A 19,579-nucleotide genomic window follows, 5' to 3' on the forward strand; every position below is an offset into this window, starting at 1 on the left:
CTCCTCCTTGTCCTGTCAGGACCCGCCCATGCAAAAAGCCGCTCTCCCCCATTATTATAACCTGCTTCAGGCACTGGAAGGGGCACTGAGGTTTCCCTAGAGCCCTCTGCAGGCTGAAGAATGAATGTGAGCCGCACAGCAGATGGACAGAGCAGGGACTCTCCGAGCCCGCGGGTGCACTGAGCAGGGCTGAAAACAAGGTTAATGGTGAACACAGAAACTTTACTTCAACACCTCAGTCACGTCAGCATCGGCGTGGCCCCAGCAGAGCAGCATGGGCAGGACAGAGAAGCCTCGGGCCCCAAGGCTACCTTTGGCCCAGCAGGAAATGCCGTGATCCACTGTAGCCCTGGCTCCTGCTCATCCCGCTGCTGCTCAAGCCTTTTTGTCCTTCAGGAACTGCAGGAACTCCTGCAGCAGATTCCGGAATTGCACCAGGATCTGGTGTGGGAATGCCATGGGCATTAACGTGCCTGAGGATGTCAGCGCTGGTCTCAGGCTGTACTCAGGGGTCAAGCTGATATGTTCCTCTGGTGCTGGTTTCAGACGCTGCTCAGGGGCCGAGGTGACGACTGGCTCTGGTGCTGGACCGGCTCTTTCTGCTGGGCTCAGGCCCGTCTGGAGCAGGATCCAGTTGTAGAAGTGCTGAGTGGAGGTGTAGATCCCAGGGTGCCTGGCTCTCTCACAGCCTCTGCCCCAGCTGCTCATTCCCACGAGCCAGAAGTAGTCGGCTTCGTTGTCCTTGCAGATGAGGGGACCCCCGCTGTCCCCCTGCGGCAGGAGAGGGGGCTCAGGGGCTGTGGGGGGCTGCTGCCAGCACCAGGGCTGGCTTCTCTCTCCCAGCCCCTGTCAGGTCCGCATTCCCGGCACGGGAAGGCTCTGCTCAGGGGCCGGAGCCTCCAGACCCTTGGCTGGGAGCAGCTTGGAGGCTCTCCCATCTCTGCACATTGGTCCCAGATGTGCGGAAGACAAACGTTCCAGGGTCACATCCTCACTTTGGGTCTGCTGGGGGCACTGGATGGACTTTGTGGGCAGGACCAGGCCTTGGGGACAAGGGGACATAGGACAGAGACCTGCAGATGGGGAAGGGAAGGGCAGCCCCGGGACACGGACCTGTGGGCGGGGAAGGGTGGGGTGGACACAGGACAGGCTGGGCTGTGTTTGGGGGCTCCTACCTGGCAGGTGTCGATGCTGCCCTGGGGGTACCCTGCACACAGGTTGTCAAGATGAACGGCCCCCGCGTACCATGGGCTGCTGTTGCAGAGCTCCGTGTCCATGAGGTGGACCTTGGACTCCTGCAGCACCATGCCCGATCCCTGAGCTGTGGGCACAGAGGGGAATGAGCCCCCAGCAGCTCGGTACCCATCCTCTCCCCTGCCTGGGGTGAATCCCTACCCCGGGCCTGGCTCTGCCCCTTCTCTGGGACTGGCTTTGCCCCTTCTCCGTGGAGCGACGGTGTCCAGCTGTGTCCCTGCTGTCGGCTCTGGGGGAGGGGCCAGACCCATCTCTCCAGAGGCTTCACAGAGTCACGGAATTGTTCGGGTGGGAAGGAACCTTACAGCTCATCCTGTTCCATGCCCCGTCTTGGGCGAGGACTCTTTCCCCCAGCCCGGGCTGCTCCGAGCCCCAGCCCCGCTGATGTCCTGCAGCCAGACCCTGTCTGTGGCCAGCCCATGTCCCTGGGGTGCCCAGTCCATGTCCCCAGGGTGCCCAGCTCACCCTGGGCGCACACATCTTGTTTGGGAACCCACCACTGGCAAAATCCCAGCCGGCGATGTAGCAGGACTTCAGCTCCGAGACCCTGAGCGAGGCGTCGGGCACACAGCCCAGCTGGATGTAGTCGCTGCACTCCACGGGCTGGTCCAGCTCCAGCAGGGCGATGTCGTTCCTCGCCGTGGCAGCCACGTAGTGCTGGTGCACCAGGAGCCTCTGGATGTGGCGCACCTTGGACTCGGGGCCCAGCTGAGTCAGGTCTGTGGTCCCAATCACCACCTCCCACGTGGAGACGCCCCTGGAGAGCAGATGGAGAGAGGGGTGACAGGGAGCAGAGCCACAGGCTGCAGCAGCCCAGCATTTCCTGGCCTTCTGCTTCCCAAGGCAGAGAGAGAAGCAGAGAGGAAAGAGCCAGGATAGAAGTGGCATGTGGTGCTGTGACCTGGCCACCTGCCCGTGCTCGGGGGACATCTCTGTCCCTGCTCCTCCTTACCCGCTCCTGGCAAAGCAGTGTGCAACTGTGAGGACCCACTGGGAGCTGAGGAGGACACCTGAACACATGTGCCACGTGCCGTTCTCCCAGGTGGCCTGGATGCTGACGATGCCAGGCCAGGCCCCTGGCTGGACACTGGTGCCACCCTCAGCACCGGATGTGCCATCAGCAGAAGCCATGGAGTCGTAGTCGAGAACTCCAGAGCTATGGTCAGAAGCCATGGGCCGGAGCCCGCAGGTGCCTCTGGAAGCACAAAGCCATCAGTGTTCTGCTCGGTGGCTGCTGCTGCTCAGGCTGAAGGTCCCACCTGGTGCTGAGGGCAGCAGGGCCAGAGAACCCTGAGGGGCATCTGTCTCCCCCAGTTCTGCCAGGGAAGCCCCCAAGTGTTCCTCGAGCTCCCTCCCAGCCCCTGGGGCCGCTCACCTACAGGTGTCCCAGGTGCCCCCCACGGGCCCAGCCAGGGCCAGCAGGACAAGCAGCCCCAGCAGAGCCATCGGTGCCAGTGCAGGTGGCAGTGGCCAGGATTGCGGTGTCACCTCCAGTGCGGCCACCGACACAGCGGCCACAACCTTCGTGGTGCTCACAGTGCCCCAGCCCAGGGCCGCTGTCACAGAGGGGCCGGTTCTGTGTGCTGGCCATGGCAGGGAGGGGCAGCACAGAGTCATAGAGGCATGGAATAGTCTGGGTGGAAGGGACTCTAACGACCACCTAGTGCCATCCCTGTCATGGGCAGGGACACCTTCCACTATCCCAGGGTGCTCCAAGCCCCGTCCAGCCTGGCCTTGAACACTTCCAGGGATCCAGGGGCAGCCACAGCTTCCCTGAGGAACCTGTGCCAGGGCCTCCCCACCCTCCCAGTCAGAGATTCCTTCCTAACACCGAATCTAAATGTGGCCACCTTCAGCTTAAGGCCATTTGTCCTGTGTCCTATCACTACATGCTCTCATCCAAAGTACCCCTCCAGCCTTTTTCTAAGCCCCCTTTAAGTACTGGAAGGGGCACCAAAGTCTCCCTGGAACCTTCTGTTCTCCAGACTGACCAGCCATAACTCAGCCTGTCATGCCCTTCTTCCCACCCTGAATGAGTATTTAAAATGTTGTGATCCTTTCTGTAAAACAGCGGTGCTCTGCTAGTTCACCTACATTCACCTTTTACATATGCTTATTTACATCCATTTCAGAAAGGCATCTGACTTTGATTAAATACCTTAATAATTGAAAGTTTTATTTTTTTGCTCTGTAATTTCTTGAAGTGTTTTGTGGGAGGATGGCTGAGGGTAAAAAGATAACAGTATGAAATTATAGGGGAAAATACAGTTGCAGCTCTCTGGATGGAAGGCAGTCAGCACACCTGACCTCCCTCACACAACACAATCCAAGAGAATCCCCTGCTGCCCATGCTATGGGATAAGCCCAGGACAAAGGGGTTCTGGGCAGGATCGTGTCCAGACCCCCACCCACCAGCACCCCCAAATCCTTCTCCCAGGGCTCCTCCCTCTGTTCATTCCCAGCCTGGATTGATTCCAAAGGTTGCCCCAGGCGCAGCATCTGCACTTGGTCTTGTCAAACCTCATAAGGTTCCCATGGGCCACCACTTGAGCCCATCCAGGTCCCTCAGGGGGAGACCTGCCCCACTCAGGTTGGTGTCACCTGCAAACCTGCTGATGGTGCCCTCCATCCCTTCATCCTTGCCATTAACAAAGATATTAAATTCTTCCTGCACATCTGTGATCCCAGGTTCTCCCTTCCCTTTTGGGTGGGACATCACAGGGGTGTTGGACAGAGCATGGCCAGCAGGTCAGGGAGCTCATCCTGCCCCTCTGCCCTGCCCAGGTGAGGGAGGCTGTACCTGGACTGTTGTGTTCAGTTCTGGGCTCCACAACTCAGGAAAGACAAGAAGCTGCTGGAGAGGGTCAAGGAGGCCACAAAGATGATTCAGGGTCTGGAGCGTGTCTGTGATGGGAAGAGACTGCAGGAGCTGGGCCTGGTTAGTCTGGAGAAGGCTGAGAGAGGATTCCATCAATCCACACAAATTGCCCTTCCCCAGCTACATTGTCCTTCTCTGGACACACTCCAGCCCCTCAATGTCCTTCTTGAACTGAGGGGCTGAGAACTGGGCACAGGACTTGAGGTGTGGCCTCACGAATGCCAAGTTCAGGGGGACAATCACTTCCCGACCCATTCATTTTTCGTCACATAGGGACAGGCTGCTCCTGCACCTTCAAGGTTTCTTTCTTAATGTACACCCAGCCTTCCTGGGACCCTTTGTTTTTAAGGGCTGCTTCCCAAGGGACTTTCCAAATCAGTGTCCCAAATAGGCTGAAATTCGCCCTCTGAAAGTCCAGGGTAGAGGTTTTGTTGACACACCTTGTTACTTCACCAAGGATTGAAAACTCTTTCATTTCATGGTCACTGTGCCCAAGATGGCCCTGACCACCACATCTTCCAGCAGCCCTTCTCAGTCTGCAAACAGCAGGTCCAGCAGGCCCCCCACCTTGGTCAGCTGCTCACCTACTGTGTCTGAAGTTCTCTTCCACACATTCCAGGAACCTCTCAGACTGTCTCTTCTCCACCACGTTGTTTCCAGCAGACATCCAGCAAGTTAAAGGCTCCCACAAGAACAAGGGCTGGCAACCATGAAATATCAGCCAGCACTTTAAAAAATAATTCATCCGCCTCTTCATCCTGGTTGGGCGGTCTAGAACAGACTCTCGCAAGGATATCTGCCTTACCCGCCTTCCCCTTGATTCTCACCCATGACCCAGTGACCTTATCGTCACTGCCACAAAGCTCAAGACAGTCAAAACACTCCCTAACATACAGAGTCATCACACCACCTCTCCTTCCTCGCCTGTCCCTTCAGAAGAGCTTGGTGCCATCCACTGCAGCATTGCAGTCATGGAGTCATCTCATCACAGTTCCGTGATGGCAACTATGTCAGAGCTTTGCTGCTGCACGATGGCCTCCAGCTCCTCCTGTATGTTGCCCACACTGCTGCATTGGTGTAGATGCACTTCAGCTAGGCTATCGATTTCTCCCCAACATTGGCCTGCTGCCCACAGGTTCATCTCTAGTGAGCATGGTCTTATCCCCTTCTCTCTTCAAATCTAGTTTAAAGCCCTCTCAATCAGCCCTGCCACAGGCTGGAACCCTTTTGCCTCTTCTAGAGAGGTGAACCCCATCTGTCTCCAGCCTGGTGCCATACAAACCACCTCATGACCAAAAAACCCAAAACTCCACCAATGGCACCAGTCTTTAAGCCACTTTTTCATCCCATGGGTTTTCCTGTTCATTTTGGCATTCATCCCTACTACCAAAGGAATCAAGACCACCACCTTTGCTCTTGTCCCTTCAGCCAGGCAACCCAGTGCCTTGAAGTCCTTTTCTGTTACCCCGGTACTTTTCTCATCAGCCTCGTCCCTGCCAACCAGGACAACGAGCAGTGGGCAGCAATCGGTGGGCTGAATTAGTCCAGAGAGCCTCCCAGCAATATTCCTTGCCTGGCCCCAGGGAGGCAGCAGACTTCCCTGTTGGATGGGTCTGGTTGGCATACAGGGTCCCCAGTTCCCCTCAGAAGCGTCACCCACTACAACTACCCTTCTTTTTTTTTAATACCCATAGTTGTGATCTGACTGACTGCACTGATCTGGGATACCCTCCAGGTAGACCTTCTTCACTCTCACCTGCCTGACCCTCAAAATACAGGACCTTGTATCTGTTCTGTAAGGGCACCTGGGAAGGCGAGGGAAGCCAATTCTTCTACCTCCCCAAGCAGGGACATTATTTCCATTCCCCAGCTTTTAAGTCTCCTCTTGCCATCAGGCAAGAGGGTCAGGGCCACTCTGACTCTTCCTGAGCTTCCATCCACTGCATTTCTCTCCTGGATGGAAGGGTGCAACTCCACCAAGCTATTTCTCCTTTGCATTCCCTGATACTCCTCAGGCTCTCCAGCTCCTCTTTAAGACCCTTCGCCCATTCACACCACATGCAGGCGTCATTTCCACTGTCCTCCAGTAGTAACAGGAGGCTCAGACAGTCCCTGCAGCTGGAGACCTGGACAGCTGCATGTTTCCTGGGAAGCTCTGTCTAGGTCTGCGCATTCCTGCCAGCAATGGCTTTTGTCAGTGTGTAAACTACTGCGGGGTCTAACCAAGTTGGACAAGAGAAAAAAACAACCCCCACCTCCCCTCCAAGCCCTCACAGGACTCCCCTAGGAGCTCCCTGAGCTCACCTCAGGAGCCAGGAGGGTGTCTGTGCCCTCCTGCGCACTCTCCTGCTTGAACTGCCACGCCATGTCCTGCTGCTGCTCCACGTCCTATTTGCCTGCCCCAGCCACGACGCTTTGGGTCACTTGTACTGCCCGGAGCCATTTTAATCTCCCGCGCTGCTCCTGGCAATGCCCTCTCTGTGCCTGCCTGGCTGCCAAAGCTCCCGAGTCCACACGGGGCTTTAGACTGCTGCTCACATGTCCACACAAATCTCTCACCTGAGGGGATTGCACCAATCCATACAAATATGTGCGGGGTGATCCCACCAATCCCCACAAATCTCCCCAGGGTATGAGGATGGTGCCAGACCCAGCCCGGTGGTACCCAGCGACAGGATGAGGAGCCATGCCCTGAACTCCAACACTCCCACTGCCAGCTCAGCATGAGGCAGAACTTCCCTCCATCATGGAAGGGCCAAGCCCTGGGACAGCTGCCCAGGGAAGGTGCAGGGTCTCCCTCCATGGAGACATACCAACCCACCTGGGCAAGTGTCACCTGCTTCAGGTGACCCTGCCTGGGCAGGGGCTGGGCTGGATCATCACCAGAGGGCCCCTTCCACTCCAGCTGGGATTCTGTGTGTGATAAATGTGTGTGTGTGTGTGATATGCATGTGACACCTGTATGTGAGACACCTGTGTGGCCTGTGTGTGATACCCCTGGGTGTGTGACACCTGTGTCTGTGTCCACCTGTGTCCACCCTTGCCCACCCACCACTGCATGTCCCCAGCATGGCCACCACCCAGGCCCCCCAGAGATGTAGGTTCCCCCTCAACTCCCCCAAGCCTCAGGGACCTCTCCAGGCATCACCCCTGGCCCCAGGGGCACAGCATGGGCCGCTGAGGGGGTGGGGGGGGCATGGGGACATGCGGGATGGGAACAGAAACATGGGGGCAGGGCTGGGTGGATGGGGCCCCCAGGCTCTCGGACCAATGCCCCTCAGGCCCTGGGGATCACTGTGGGTGCAGGGGATCATCCCTGCTGTCCCCCCTGAGGTTGGGGGTTATGGGGGGGTCTTAGGGTGCTCCTGTGCCCTGAGCCCTCCATGTCTCTGTCCCCCCATGTCCCATAGCATGTTCCTGTGCCACATCCCTGAGTCCCCTCCATTTCTGTCCCCACTGTGCCCCACAGCTTGTCCCTCCCATGCCCCCATCCCTCACAGCAGCCCACAGAGCAGAGCAGACAATGAGTGGTGTCAGTACATGTTGGGGACACTGTGGGGGGGACACATGGGGGACACAAGTGACAATTGGGCACCAGGGGGTACAATAAATAACCTTCCCCCCAGGATTCTGCTGGGGCTGAGGAGGCTGGGGAGGAACTGGGGGAATGGTGACAAGGTCACGGCAACAACTCCCAGTGTCCTTGGGGTGATCCTTTACTCCCCCCCCAGCTGTCCCTCCCCGCCTACAGGCAGGATCTGGCAGGATTCAACAGGATGCAGTGGTGGCACTTCCCCATCACGGGACACAGCTGAGACATGGTCACGGGTCACCCACAAGGCCCCCGTGGTCCCCCCAGGCACCGTCAGAGACACCCCAGGTTTCCCATCACCCTCAGACCCATGGGGCAACCACAGCCCCCTAACACCCAAAGGACACCCTGGGAACCCCAGGGGCCTCTCAGCAGCACCGTGGGACGGGCTGGGGACTCCTTGGGGTGGGGACCCCCAGGCATGGGGCACAACTGCCCCATGTGGGCTGGGGACCCCCGGGTGGGTTTCCCTGGGGTGGAGACCCCCAGGCCAGGCTTGTGACCCCGTGGGGTGCCAGGGGGTGTTTGGGGGTACCAGGGACAGCTATCACAGGTTGTCGAGTGTGAAGAAGTTGGGGGAGTGGTGGGGGTCTGTTTGGGGGTGCTGGGAAGGTACCAGGGACTGTTTGGGAGTGCCTGGGGGTGCCCATCACCTGTGGCTGGGTGCAAAGAGGCCACGGGCACAGGACGGAGGGGACAATTTGGGGGTGTCGTGGGGGTTTGCACATATTGGGGGGTATCAGGGGAACTGTTTGGGGGGGAGCTTAGAGGGGGTCCGAGGGAGATTTGGGGGTGTCTCGGGAGGGGCTGGGGACTCCTGGGGGGCTCTATCGCAGCTCATCAGGTGCGAAGAGCCCCCGGGCACGGCGCAGCACCGAGTCCCGGGCCGGGTCGTAGGGGTGGTCCTTGGAGGGGATCTCGAGCACTGCGGGCAGCGCCCGGGCATGGGCTGCGACTGCCGGCCGGATCTGCTCCGCGAGGGCCTGCGAGATCAGGATCATCCCCACGTCCTCCCGCGCCAGGAAACCCCTAGGAACAGGGAAAAAAGGGAGAGTGAGGGGGGCACAGAGAGCGCACCGCGGGCGCCCCAGCGAGGTGGGACAAGTTCCTCGGGACTCCCCTTGGGCCGTCTGATCCCCCTAAACACTCCTGGGACTCTGACCTGAGACTCCTGGGAGCCCTCTCCTTCCCCTCCAGGAATTCTGTGACCCCCCCAGGCCGCAAAATATGCCTGGATCCTCCTCAGAGACCCCTCTAGGGACTCACAAACTAACACAGGGACCCCTCAGACAGCCTCCAAACCTTGTTGATCCCCCTGACACTTCTGAGACACTCCCAGAGCCCTCCTCAGACCGCCCCATGCCCCCCAGGCCCCGCTGCCCCCGCACACACCGGAAGGTCTCCTCGATCTCCGCCAGGCTTGTTTCCTTCTCCACCACCAGGAAGTTGGGCCGCCGGTGCTTGTCCAGCTCCCCGATGCCGCCCAGCAGAAACCCGGTCACCGTGTCCTCGTCGCCCATCACCGCGATCAGCTTCCCGCGGCCCGCCATGCCCGGGGCTCGCTGAGAACGGAATCCACCGGGATCAGGACCCTCCGAAAGCCGCTGCCGGGACCCGGCGGGATCCGGACGCGCCGCCGGGAGCGGCTGTCGGGATCAGGATCGATCGGGAACGAGCGGGACCCGCCGCCACTTCCGGGCTCCGCCGCCGCCGCCCCGGCAGCGCAGCCGCCGCCCCGCCCCCACAGCGCCCCGCCCGCCGCCGTGGGTGGAGCCGCACTGTGCCCACGCCCCCCTCGCGGTCTCGCCGGCCCGGCCCCGCGGCCTGGCCGCGCGCATGCGCAGCGCGCCGTGTCCTTGCGGGGACGCGGGGCGCGCCCCTGCACACCGCCCCCTACCGGACGGCGCGGGCCCCGCAGGGCAGCCCGGACCGCGCTGCCGGGACTCCCCTGAGCCTCCCCGGCCCCCAGGATACCGCTGCTCTGCCATGGAATCCCCCTAGGGCCCCCTCAGGTCATTCTGTCCCAGACCTTCCCAGGCCACCTCCACTGTTCTATTCCAGACCCCACCATCTCACACCAGGACCTCATGATCCCATCCTGGAGCCCCCAGAACCGCCCCCCCCACACCCCCCCAGTACCACGATGTCCTGCTCTGGAGCCCCCCGGGCCCCATAATCCTGCCCCGGACCCCCAGAACCGCCCCCAAACCCTTCTGTGCTGTTCTGGACACCACAGAACTCTGACGTCCTGCTCAGGACACCCCTAGATCTGGTGTCCTTCCCCAGAGTCCCCTAGGACCCTGGCACCCTCCCAGCCCCACTCCGTGTTGTGTCCCATGTCATCACTCGGACCACTCTTCCTCTCCCAGTGCTTTATTGGCAGGCCTGGGACCCCCTGAGATCCCGGGGGGGTCTCAGGCCACAGTGACACGGAAGGGGCTCCCCGGGACATCGCGGTCACCCCACCGCAGCAGCAGCACGTACTCCCCACGCTCCCGCACGCTGTAGGTCACCGTGTACACGCGGTTCCCCTCGTGCTTCACATGCACCTCCTCGCACGGGGCCTTGGGGCCGTGCACCCCCACCAGCAGCATGTTTGTGCCTAGCAGGGGACAGGGGCAGGGTGAGCTTGAGACCCCAGGGTCACCCCAAACTTCCCCCCCTGCATCCCAGACGCTTCACCGCACTCCCCCTCTTACCCACCCCATCCCCTCCCAGGATGCCCAGGCCCCACTTTAACCCACCCCATCCCTTCTCAAGATCCCCCAGAATTCCCTGAACACCCCACAGACCCACCACCTCCCCTCCAAGCCCTCACAGGACTCCCCTAGGAGCCCCTGGACTGCGCTGCTGAGCCCCCATCTGCCCTCCCTCCTCCCAGCCACCCCAGCTCCCCAGGACCCCCAGCGCCCCTCACCGGCCTTGCTGCAGTCCACGGTGAAGTGGTTCTTGTGGCCCAGGCGGGCAGTTGCCAGCCCTGGCCCCCGGGCCACCACCTGACTGGCGTCCGATGGGGCCTTGGTGACCCCCCCAAAGGCGGGGGGGCCCCGTGACCCCCCCCTCACCACCGGCTCTACCAGCACTGTTGAGGTCTCATGCAGACTGTGTCCCCCCGACAGCCGTGGGCCTGGGGAGTACAGGGGGGACACCATCAGCCCCCACCATGGGGACACCCCCATCACACCATGCTGGGGGCACATGAGGACATCCTTCAGGGACAACCCCCCCTCCTCCAGGGACCCCCACCATGTCATCCTACACCACGTCACCCCCAGGACCCACTGTCACCACCCTGGGAACCCTCCCCTTCATGTCACCCGGGGGGTCCTCCAGGGTGGCCCTCCTGCAACCTTCCATCATGCCCATCATTGACCCCTTGTCACTCCACACTGGGGACCTGAATATTCTCCTCCCCCCATCTCCCTTATCCATGCTCCCCATCCCCATGTCTACCCCCACCCCATCTGTACCAGTGACCTTGGCCTTGAGGGGGCTGTCCATGATGCAGTGGGGACCCCGGTATCCCCACGTCCCCCACAGGTCCCGTGTCCCCCCTAGCTCCCATGTTCCTGCCTGTCCCCATGTCCCTTCCCAAACCTGTGTCCCTTCCCATCCCCATGTCCCCCCTCATTCATACCAGTGACCTTGGCCTTGAAGGGGCTCCCCACAATGTGGTGGGGACCCCCATACTTGATGGAGATGAGGTAGTTGCCAGGGGCCATCGGGGTGTAGGTGACACGGTGGCCCTCAGGGACCTCAGTACAGTCCAGCTCCACTTTGGAGGGGCCATCGATGGTGACAGCCAGTGCTCCTGCCCCTGCGTTGGCTGTCTGCACCAGGAACTCTGAGGGCACCCCTGGAACACAGACATGGGGATGGCATCATGGGGGCACACCAGGACATTGTTGTGGTCACCACCCATCGCCACGTTCCCATCATGGCAACTCCCATGGCCACATCCCCTCTGCCACCACCCTGGCCACATCTCCATCATGGCCCTGTCCCCATCACCATTTCATGGCCATGTCTGTCCTGCCACCACCAAGGCTGTGTCTCCGTCCCCACCCCCCTCCCACAGCCGTATCCCTGTCCCTGTATCCACAGCAGTGTCACCTGTGCGGCCACCCTCGAGGCCCGGCCCAAAGGCAGTGACGAGCCCAGGGTCCCCAGCCTGGCTCTGCTCGCCCACGCGGATGTTGAAGGGGCTCCCAGGCACATGGCGCCCGTTGAAGCGCAGGTCAATGGAGTGGACTCCGTTCTCACGTGGCAGGAACCCCAGTGCATACCGGTCTGGGGAACACAGACATGTCACCGTGTCCTCATGTCCCCATGTCCCTGTGTTCCCATGTCCCCACACTGCCATGTCCCCACACCACCATGTCCCCACACCCCTGTTCTTGCGCAGCAGGAACCCCAGCGCATACCAGTCAGGGGGATACAGACACGTCCCCATATCCCTGTGTCCTGTGTCCCCATGTCCCATGTCCCCACACCCCATGCAAGAACCCCAGCGTGTACTAGTCTGGGGGATGCCATCATGGCACTCTGTCCCCATACCCCATGTCCCCATGTTCTCAAGCCCCATGTCCCCACATCCCGTGTCCCCATGTCCTGTGCCCTGCACCCACAACCCCACATCTGCAGACCCGGTCTCCCGGTGTCCCCATGGTGTCCCCGCGGTATCCCCGCAGTGTCCCCTCACCGCTGTCCAGCTCAGACACGTAGCACTCCTCCACCACCCCTGCAGGCGTATGCACTTTGGCATCGATGACACCACGCGCCCCATTCAGCTGCACCGCAAAGGATGCTGGCTGGTTCACTGCCACTGTCTCCTGCAGGGACACCACGGTGGCATCAGGGACATGGGGGGACAGGGGGACATCATGAATGATGCCAGCTGGTTTGCCCCAGAGAATGGGGGGACATGAGGGAGTGGGAGGGCAGTGGGGCAGAGGGAGCACCATGGGGCCCAAGGGCGACACATGGAGGCAAGGTGGCCCAGGATTAATGCAAGGGACACAGGGGTGGCACCAGGGAGGGTACCAATGGTGACATGTGGGAGAGAGAGGTGGCTCCAGGGGATCCCAAGGGTGACAACGGGGCCACACAATGGTCCCAAGGGTGACACAGGGGTACAATGTGACACGGGGGACAGGAGGTTGGCACCAGAGAGGGTCCCAAGGCTGGCATGGAGGGGCATAAAGGTGGTCTAGGGGGTGACATGAAGGAGAGAGAGGCAGCCCCAAGAATGACATGAGGGAGGGAGAGGTGGCCCCAGAGGGTCCAAGGGTGCCACAGGAGACCCAAAGGTGGCACACAGTAGGGGTCCCAAGAGTGCAGTAGGGGTCCAGAATGGCCCAGGAGTGACCTGGGGACCCAGGGGGCATATGTGAGCCCAGGGGTGCCCCAGGGTGTCACAGGGGGTGTCCCCAGTACCTGCAGGCTGGTGACGGTGAGGCGTCGGGCATCATCGGAGTGGGAGGCGACAGGGACAACAAAGGGGCTGTCAGGGATGTGCTCCTCATTGAACTTGATGGACACCTCGTAGTCACCTGGGGGACATGGGGACAGTCAGGCAGGGAGCCCCCACATGGGAACACTCTCACATGAAAACACCCTCACATGGGACCTCCCATGCACAGACAGTACTCATGGGGACAGCCACACTTGGGGACACCCTTAACTGGGGATACCTTTGCATGTGGGTCCCTCCTCACATGAGGGTCCTGTGGCCCCCACCACAGGCCAAGCACCCTGGGGGATGCTAGGGTGATTGGGACACTGGGAGTGTTGGGGTGCAGCCCCCTCTCACCTGGCTCCTGCACCAGGTAGGAGACGCCACAGGAGCCGTCCTTTCGGTCCTCAAAGGAGATCTCAGCCTTGCTGGGCCCCTCGACGGCAATGGAGAGTCCCCCCGCACCCGCCTCACGCGTCCAGATGCTGAACTCAGCTGGGGGGGTCACCAGGTTCACCCTGGCCCTCAACGGCACCCCAGGATGGCAACACCCAGCATAGACCTGCACCCACCTCCCCATGGCACCCACATCCCCTATAGCACCCACATTCCACTCATGGCACCCAGACCACCCATAACATTCCCCCATTGCCCCCACACCCCACTCTACCCAAATCCCCCATCACAGCACCCAGAGACCCTGAATTTCACCAACACCCCACACACACATAGCACCTACACCCCCATTGCCACCCATACACCCCAATAGCACCCAGACCCCCATACACCCCCACTCCCCCAACAGTACCCACCCCTCATTGCCCCCATATCCCCATCACACCCGCACCCCCACATCCCCCCCAGTCGCCCCCAGAGCCCCCATCATCCCCCATGCCTGGCAGACCACCCCATACCTGGCGTGCCGGCCACCGCGCGCTGCAGGCCAGTGCCCCCTGCACGCACCTTGTGGGCACCGCCCTCGCCCAGGGGCCCCACGGTGAACTGGAAGGGGCTCCCGGGCACATGCTGCCCCCGGAACTTGACACTGACAGTGTGGGCGCCTGTCTCCTGGGGCACGAAGCGCACGCTGTACACCCCCGCGCCCCCCGGCACCACCTCGGCCTCACGCCGCTGCCCCGATGGGCTCAGCACCTGCGCCGACAGCTCCTGTGCTGAAGCCTCGCCTGCAGGCACACACCACGTCACCGTGGGCACCCCAACACCCCATCGGCACCCCAGTGTCACCCCAACACTGTATCACTATGGCATCCCAGTTCCTGCACCACCACCACCTCACCTGCAGGCACACACCATGTCACCCTGAAGGCACCTAGGCACCCCAACATCACCCCATTGTAACCCCACCACTGCGCCACTGTGGCACCCCAGCACCCCATCACTATATGGCACACTGTCATCCTGTCACCAGGGCACCTTGTCACCACATCACTCCATCATCCTGTAACCCTGGTACCCCAGCACCAGGGCACCCTGGCCCCTCAGCACCCCATTTCTTTATCACCATGTCACTATGGCACCCCAGCACCTGTCACTGGGGAAGCCTGTCATCCGGTCACAGTGGCACCCTGTCACTCCAGCAAGCCATCACCCTGGGACCACAGCACCCCTGCATCCTGTCACCCCAGCATCCTGTCACTTTGATACCAGGGCACTGGGGCACCCCATTGCCCCATCACCTTCTCACCATCATCCCAAGGGCTCCCAGGCACACTAGGACCATTGTCACCCTGCTACCCCATCACTCTGTCACCCTGTCAGCCCACCACCAGGGCACCCTGTCACTGTCATCCCACCACCCTGCCCCCAGTGTGCCCTGACACCCCAACACCCACCAGAGCCCACGTGCAACCCCGCTGGGTGCACCCTGCCCTGCGAGCATGCACAGGACGTGCACTTGCCAGCATGCACACACAGGCATTCACACACAGGTGTGCACACACCCTTGTGAGACTGAACACTCATGCCAAGGGCACCCACAGCCCTCTGGGCAGGTGTGCACTCCCCATGAGCCCACACACCCCGTGAGCAGGTGTGCACCTGTTTGTGCAAAGAGCCAGCATTGCCCCCCACCTCCACACACATCCCCGTGTGAAGGGCACAGCAGCCCCAACGCGTGTGCCAGGGAGTCCGTCCCAGGTGTGTCCTGGGCACACGCAGGTGGGCCCTTGTGTGAGCACATGCAGCCCTATCCAAGGGCACTCCCACAGCAAGTGTGCCCAGCTCTCATGCAAGCCCACTTCCCTGCACACCCAGCCCTTGTGCCAGCACAGGGCCCTGCCCACACACCCCCAGGCCTCGTGCACAGCCAGCCCTTGTGCAAGCACAGCTCTGTGCAAACACACATCGGTGCTCCCATGCACCCAGTCCTTTTTCAAACACACTTCCCTGCACTCATGTTCCCCTCATGCCCACCCAGCCCTCGTGCAAGCCCAGTGCCCTGCACACTCAGCCCTCATGCACGCTTGCCCGTCGTGCACACCCCCCTCCTGTGCAATCCCACTTTGCTGCACACCCCCATGCACAGTAGGACCCCCCGGTGCAGGACGCACCCTCGTGTGCGCGTGCAGGGGCTGTGAAGGCGCCAATGCCCTCGCGGGTCCCAAAGGCCCCGAAGGCACTGAAGGGCTCCGGGGGGGCACGGGGGAAGGCGCCGCCCACACGGGTCGATTCCTCCACGTGCACCTCGCGCGTGGTCTCGCCGCCGCGCGTCTTGCTGATCTCAGTACGCTCCGTGCGCGTGTACGTGTGGCTGCTGCGCGTGAACGTGCGCGTCAGCCGCTCCTGCGCCGACACCATCTGGAACCAGTTCCCTGGGGAACACCCGGCAGGGACACAGAGGGACAGCGGGGACACGTGGGGACACATGGGGACAACAGGATGTGGGCACAGGTGGGGGAACAGAAGGGTGCACAGAGGGGTGATGGGGACACAGGAGGACATGGATGGACATGGGGATAGATGGACATAGTGATGGGAGGAGACATGGATGGGTGGAGACATGGAGGGATGGAGACAAGGATGGACACAGGGATGATGGAATCATGATGGGTGGAGACATGGGTGGTCACAAGGTTGAAAGTAGAAGATGGTGCAAGGAGGGGCGGACACAGGGATGGATGTAGGGATAGTTGCAGGAATGGATGGAGCCAAGGGTGGATGAAGCCAGGGATGGACACATGGACAGAGGTGTGGATGGAGACATTGGTGGGTGGTGGCATGCACAGAGGGATGCATGGATGCAGGCGCAGACGCACAGAGGGACACAGACATGGACACAGACACATGGAGGGGAGAGAAGAAAGAAGGAAGGAGAAATCAGAGCTGGAGTGGCTGAGATGCATCTCCATCCCCATGACCCACAAAGCCGGAGGAGGAAGAGGATTAGGATGGAGGAAGGGGAAGAAGAGGAGGATGATGGAGGATGATGGAGGATGAAAGATGAAGGAGGAGAGAAGGAATAGGAAGAAGAGGAAAAGAGAAGGAGGAGGACCAGGAGCAGGAGGAGGAGGAGGAGGAAGAAGGCCAACCCTACCTGGGATCTTGAGGTTGAGGTCGCAGGTGCTGCCAACAGTGGCGATGGAGGGTGCCTGCCGCCGGCGCGTAATGCTCTCCTTCATCCGCCCCTCGCCCGTCACCTTCACGGTGAAGGGGCTTCCTGTGGGAGATGGTTACCTCAGGGACCTGTCACCCCCTGGGGGTCCTAGCACCTCTCCCCACCACAAACCTCTGCCCCGCCATGTTTCCCCCAGTCCCACCTGGGACATGTTTGTCAGCAAACTTGATGTTGATGATGTAGTTGCCGGGCTCGGTGGGGCAGTAGGTGACCTTGCAGGTGCCATCCTCCATGTCCTCACAGTTAATGTCCACCTTGCTGGGGCCCTCAATGGACAGGCCCAGTCCGCCATAACCTGGGTGGCCATGGGGACATGTTCACAGGTGTCCCATGGAGGCTGTCCCTGTCCTGTCCATGGTCACACCAAGGCCACCAGCCCAAACTGGCCATGGTCACCACCCAATTGCAGTCATCACCCCCATCCTGGCCATGGCCATGCCATGGTCACCACAGCATCCCCCTCTCAGTGACACCATGGCCACAGCTACCACTCTGTCCTGGCCATGGTCATACCATGGCCATAATCATGGCCATCACCCCATCCTGTGTTGGCCACAGCCATGGTATGGCCTTAGCCACCTCTCACATGGGCATTGGCCATGCCACCACCATGGTCACCATCCCATTCAGATGAAGGTCACACCATAGGACCACCTCATCCTGTGCTGGCCACAGTTGTGGCACAGCCATGGCCCTCAAATCATCCTGGCTATGGCCACACCACCACCACAGCCACCAATCAACCCCAGCCACAGTGACCATCCTGCCTTGGCCATGACCATAGCCACCATCCCTTCCTGGCCACATACAGCCTTGGCCACCAACACATGTGGCCATAGCAAACCACAGCCATAACCATGGCCCCCACCTCATCCTTGGGTGACCATAACCAACACATGGTCATGGCCATCATCCCATCCTGCCCTTAGCCATGTCTACCACCTCCCCCATAGTTATCCCCCACCGTGGCCTCACCAGCGCTGCGTGTGTCCACGATGAACTCGGCCACCTCGAAGGTGTGGCCCTCCAGCAGCCCCTGGCCCCACACCTTGACCCGGCCGGCATCACCAATCTCTGACTGTCCCACCAGGATCTTGAAGGGGCTGTTGGTGACATGCTGCCCACTCTTCCGCACACTCACCACATGCTCGCCCACCTCCTTGGGTGTGAATGAGATGCCTGGGGGGTAACACCATGGTTACACACCACCACCAGCCTTGGCCACCACCCATGTACCATCCCCATCCCCTACCCATTGCCACCAGCCCCGGCCACCTCCATCAGCTGCTGGTCACCATCCAAGTCCCCTGATCATGGCCACCAACCCCCTGCTGACCCAATGCCACAAGGCCCATCCCTGTGACCCCGTAGCCCCACTGATCCCTGTCCCAGCAAGTCCCCAAGTCCCACATCCTCCTCTCATGTGCCCATGTCCCAGTTTTCCTGTGCCTACATCTGCATGTGCCCGTGTCCCCCCAGTGTCCCCATGTCCCTGCACACCAATGTGGCGGTTGGGCAGCCGCTTGAGCAGGCACGGCTCCTCATTGCCCGAGGGTGCACGGATGGTAGCTGCCAACAGGCTCAGGTCTGTCTCTGCGATCTTCAGTGACACGTCAGTCGAGGTGCCCACATTGAGCTGGGACGTGCGCATGGAGTCATCCCCTGCAGAGATGCCATCAGCAGGGACATCAGCCCAAGGTGGAGGACAGGATGGAATAGGGCCCCAATGGTGATGGAATGATATACCCAAAGCCCCACAAGGTCTCAATGGCTTATGGAGGGGGTCCCCAGAATGAGGGGTCACCCAAAGATGTGTGAATAGGGTCCTCAAGGCCATGGATAGGGTCCCCACAAGGTCTCCATGGCCTTGTGATGGGGTCCTCAAAGCTCCATGATGTCCCCATGGCCATGGGCTGGGGTCTCCAAGGCTTCAGTTTCCCCAAGGCCATGGGAGGGGGAATCCTGGTGGCCAGGGATGGACAAGAGACACCACAGTTGTCCCAATGGCCATGGGGCAAGTGTGCCCACTACCCCACAGGTGCCCCCACAGCCACACAGGTGCCCTCATGGCCATGACTCCATAGGTGTCTCTAGGGCCACCCAGGTGCCCCCATGGCCGTGTGGAAGCCCCAGAACTCCCCCAGATCCCAGAATCCCCAGAACTCCCCCAGATCCCACTGTGCCCCCCAGCCTGTCTCACCAGTGATCTTGGCAGTGAAGGGGCTGCCTGGGATGTGTTTGTCATCAAAGCGCACAATGATGCTGTAGTCACCAGGGGCTGTGGGCAGGTAGGACACAGTGCATGTCCCGTCCTTGTTGTCCTGGCAGGTGATCTCTGCCTTGGAGGGACCTTCAACCGCTAGCGACAGCCCACCTGGAGGCACAGGGGGTGTCAGAAGGCACCAGACAAGAGGCATCGGGGGTACCAGGGGTCTCCAACCTCTCCTTGTGGCACTGGGGGGTCCTCACAACCTCTCAGCCCCTCCTTGGCCATCACTCACCCTCGCCAGCATCCTTGGTGACAATGGTGAATGTGCATGGCTTGTTGACCATCCCATGGCTCAGCCCAGGCCCATAGGCACTGACATGGCGTGGGTTGATGGCGTCCACGTAGAACTGGAGGGGACTCCCTGGGGACACAGGGGACAACGGTCAGGGACCCATGGGGACACCCCAACCCAAGGGTGACCAACCATGGACCCCACAGGGACATTCCACACCATGGTGGGTGCCTGACCCATGGGAGCCCAACCAGGGCATAGTGGT

At 60.9% G+C, this 19,579-nt stretch overlaps 3 protein-coding genes across 4 annotated transcripts in view; all 3 read right to left on the reverse strand.

Annotated features, from left to right (window-relative positions):
* Positions 1-188: 188 nt before the first annotated feature.
* Positions 189-7,176, reverse strand: LOC138120518 (acrosin-like). Its single transcript, XM_069033279.1, has 5 exons — positions 4,055-7,176; positions 2,207-2,449; positions 1,752-2,011; positions 1,176-1,321; positions 189-771 (listed from the first exon to the last, which is right to left on the reverse strand). The coding sequence occupies exons 2-5, from the start codon at positions 2,425-2,427 to the stop codon at positions 376-378; spliced, it is 1,023 nt and encodes a 340-aa protein (XP_068889380.1). The 5' UTR covers positions 2,428-2,449; positions 4,055-7,176; the 3' UTR covers positions 189-375.
* A 787-nt stretch (positions 7,177-7,963) lies between these two features.
* On the reverse strand, positions 7,964-9,458 carry ATP6V1F (ATPase H+ transporting V1 subunit F). The gene is made up of 2 exons (XM_069033288.1): positions 9,117-9,458; positions 7,964-8,753 (listed from the first exon to the last, which is right to left on the reverse strand). Exons 1-2 carry the CDS (start codon positions 9,272-9,274, stop codon positions 8,552-8,554), a joined length of 360 nt encoding a protein of 119 aa, XP_068889389.1. The 5' UTR covers positions 9,275-9,458; the 3' UTR covers positions 7,964-8,551.
* Positions 9,459-10,081: 623 nt separating this feature from the next.
* The window catches only part of FLNC (filamin C), a 29,400-nt gene continuing 19,902 nt past the window's right edge, over positions 10,082-19,579 (reverse strand). For both annotated transcript variants that reach the window (XM_069033309.1, XM_069033299.1), the window contains 15 exons: positions 19,315-19,443; positions 19,014-19,187; positions 18,314-18,475; positions 17,789-17,992; positions 16,956-17,108; positions 16,733-16,855; positions 15,750-16,010; positions 14,094-14,363; positions 13,537-13,674; positions 13,161-13,276; positions 12,427-12,556; positions 11,838-12,014; positions 11,362-11,580; positions 10,642-10,851; positions 10,082-10,326 (listed from right to left, as the gene is read on the reverse strand). In XM_069033309.1, the coding sequence (XP_068889410.1) occupies positions 10,139-10,326; positions 10,642-10,851; positions 11,362-11,580; positions 11,838-12,014; positions 12,427-12,556; positions 13,161-13,276; positions 13,537-13,674; positions 14,094-14,363; positions 15,750-16,010; positions 16,733-16,855; positions 16,956-17,108; positions 17,789-17,992; positions 18,314-18,475; positions 19,014-19,187; positions 19,315-19,443 (2,654 nt within the window). In that variant the 3' untranslated portion in view covers positions 10,082-10,138. The remainder of the gene's footprint in view (positions 10,327-10,641; positions 10,852-11,361; positions 11,581-11,837; positions 12,015-12,426; positions 12,557-13,160; positions 13,277-13,536; positions 13,675-14,093; positions 14,364-15,749; positions 16,011-16,732; positions 16,856-16,955; positions 17,109-17,788; positions 17,993-18,313; positions 18,476-19,013; positions 19,188-19,314; positions 19,444-19,579) is intronic.

The sequence above is a fragment of the Aphelocoma coerulescens genome, chromosome 1A (assembly GCF_041296385.1).
Source record: "Aphelocoma coerulescens isolate FSJ_1873_10779 chromosome 1A, UR_Acoe_1.0, whole genome shotgun sequence".
Lineage (NCBI taxonomy): Eukaryota > Metazoa > Chordata > Aves > Passeriformes > Corvidae > Aphelocoma > Aphelocoma coerulescens.